At 53.8% G+C, this 2,209-nt stretch overlaps 1 protein-coding gene across 1 annotated transcript; it reads right to left on the reverse strand.

Annotated features, from left to right (window-relative positions):
* Positions 1–364: 364 nt before the first annotated feature.
* On the reverse strand, positions 365–591 carry LY79DRAFT_531568 (uncharacterized protein; the record flags this gene model as incomplete). The annotated part of the gene is made up of 2 exons (XM_060556260.1): positions 365–420; positions 486–591. The coding sequence occupies 2 exons, from the start codon at positions 589–591 to the stop codon at positions 365–367; spliced, it is 162 nt and encodes a 53-aa protein (XP_060406627.1).
* Positions 592–2,209: the final 1,618 nt, after the last annotated feature.

A 2,209-nucleotide genomic window follows, 5' to 3' on the forward strand; every position in this document is an offset into this window, starting at 1 on the left:
AGTATTAAAACCAAAACTTTTGGATGGCCGTTTCGTCCAATGTGTTGCGCTCTGGGCTCGAAAAGGCAAGTGCGGTAGTAGTTAGATGGCTGCGGCGTGCGTAGCAACGTCAGGTGTAGAGAGCCGAACCGTTATGCTCAGCAGCGGGTTTGCAATGCTTGGTGTCCCGCACCGTTATCTTGTGCTCGTGTGTTAGAAACATATGGAGGCTAACGTCGGCATCTTTGAGGTGTGCTCTGAACTCAGGAGAGCTCGGTGGCGGACCGCCTACAAAGCAAAGGGAGGGTCAGCTTTATGTCATAGATCTGCTCTATCTTTTATTTTTGTCGGTTCTTACCTATTATCGTACGCGGAGCCTGAGCATCTACCGGCGGTTAATCCAATAGATAAATCCACCCACTCCGAAAATGGCCGTCCCCACTGCGAAGCACATATTAGCGGAAACCGAACTTAATGAACTGCGTAGCTGGCACGACCAAACTTACCGACAGCCAGCGTCTCCAACACGGTATGGTCAACGCTTCTCCTCATCAACTGGTGGCCAACCTCCATCACTCCCCCCTGGATAAGCCGCGTATCGATAACAGGCATGATTAAGGATGATGTAGGACGAGTGCACCAAATGGCGATTGTGAAAGAACGAAGTGAAAAAAGGACAGAGACGTTCTACGATCACCGGGATCAACAGTCAAGACGCTGGGCCAGAAGGAGTACCTTAAACAAAGTGTGGTTCTGAGTGCCGTATATCAAGAAAATTCGACTGGGCCAGTGGGGTCTCGCCATCCCGCATTGCATTACGAGCGGGTGTGACGACGGGGTAAGGGGGCCAAGGGATTCGAAGCGCGCGTCTGGGTCCGTATGGCCATCTTGCATACACGTGGGCTTGGGAATCGGATCATGCCATCTCATTTCGGTTTCAAAAGGGGGGAAGGGGAGGTAACGACGAATTGCGTTACCAAGCCTCAGAGAGATGGTCCAAATAAGTAAGGTGGTGTCGGGGGGCCACCCTCAGACGGGCTGGGCCGAGCTGGGAGTCCACTGTCTGTCTGTATCTGGCATAAGATATAATATGCGAATTTCTACTCTGATTTGCGGATCTGCGAACCATCGCTGACCAATCCGAGACGACCGACTCCGACAAGCTGGGCGAGACTGCTGTCATTCAACGCCTGTCGAGACACGCTTTCTCTGAGTGCGTGCCCTTTGCGTCCTCGGGTCGCGCGGGCCGCGTCTTTGGGGGTTCGAAGCGAATAACACCGCCTGAATGCCGTGGTTCTGCGACTTGTTTGGTGATTCGAGCTTGGAGTGAGTCCATTCTGAGGCGACTTCGCTGCGGGTCATGGTTTCAGTCTCCTGAAACAAGGAGGGAGGTCGCACAGCCCCCCTGCCTCATGAGGGACGTAACGCCGGCTCCCCTGCGTAGTCCGTCCAGCAGCGAGAGCAAATCCATTAGACGATAGGATCTTACCATCCCAAGTTGGCCTGTAGTCCCTGCCGTCCATCATATACCTCCCTTGCAACTGAAGCCGAGACGGCCTGCATTCAAGCCGCGTTGTATGGTACGCCAGATTACCGGTCTTGGCCCTGGACGGAGATGATTGCTTATGACAAAACCCGAGGATGCGACAGCTTCGCGTTCATGGAAAAGCTTCATCTTGAGGCCAAGACTCGAACTTGCACCTGTTAGGTGTGGTTCCACGTCGATGCCCAGGCTCTTGGCCTTTAAGATTGTCCGGTCCGCCTAGGCTGACACAGCAATTGAGCAGATGTCGCGACACCGCCGAGTTCTCTAGAGATCTCTTCGGTTAAGGGATTCTTCCCAGCTACACACATCACTAAAAGTTTCTGCTGACAATGCTTTATGATATCTCCGGCGACGATCCGGGCTGTGTCTTCAATTCCAGCACCCCACGCCAGCATCCCCTCCCGGCCCCGGCCCCGGTCCCACCCCCACTGTTCCGGATACCCAAGCTCGAATTACCAAAGTATCGTTAAGACTGGCATGCAGACGCAAATGACGCTGTATCTGATTGGACGGTTGATGGCAAGAAGGACACATCACCTGTTTGCAAGATCCCTCAATCTCACGACGAGGGGCAGGGTAGATGTGACCTGCCGAAGGTCGCATTGCGCATCAACTCCGAGTGAGGCTGGCCTTGAATAGTCCGGATCCTTTGACTGCATCCTAGGCCTTGTCGGAACAAGCCTT

Source organism: Colletotrichum navitas (assembly GCF_030913465.1).
Source record: "Colletotrichum navitas strain CBS 125086 chromosome Unknown LY79scaffold_355, whole genome shotgun sequence".
NCBI lineage: Eukaryota > Fungi > Ascomycota > Sordariomycetes > Glomerellales > Glomerellaceae > Colletotrichum > Colletotrichum navitas.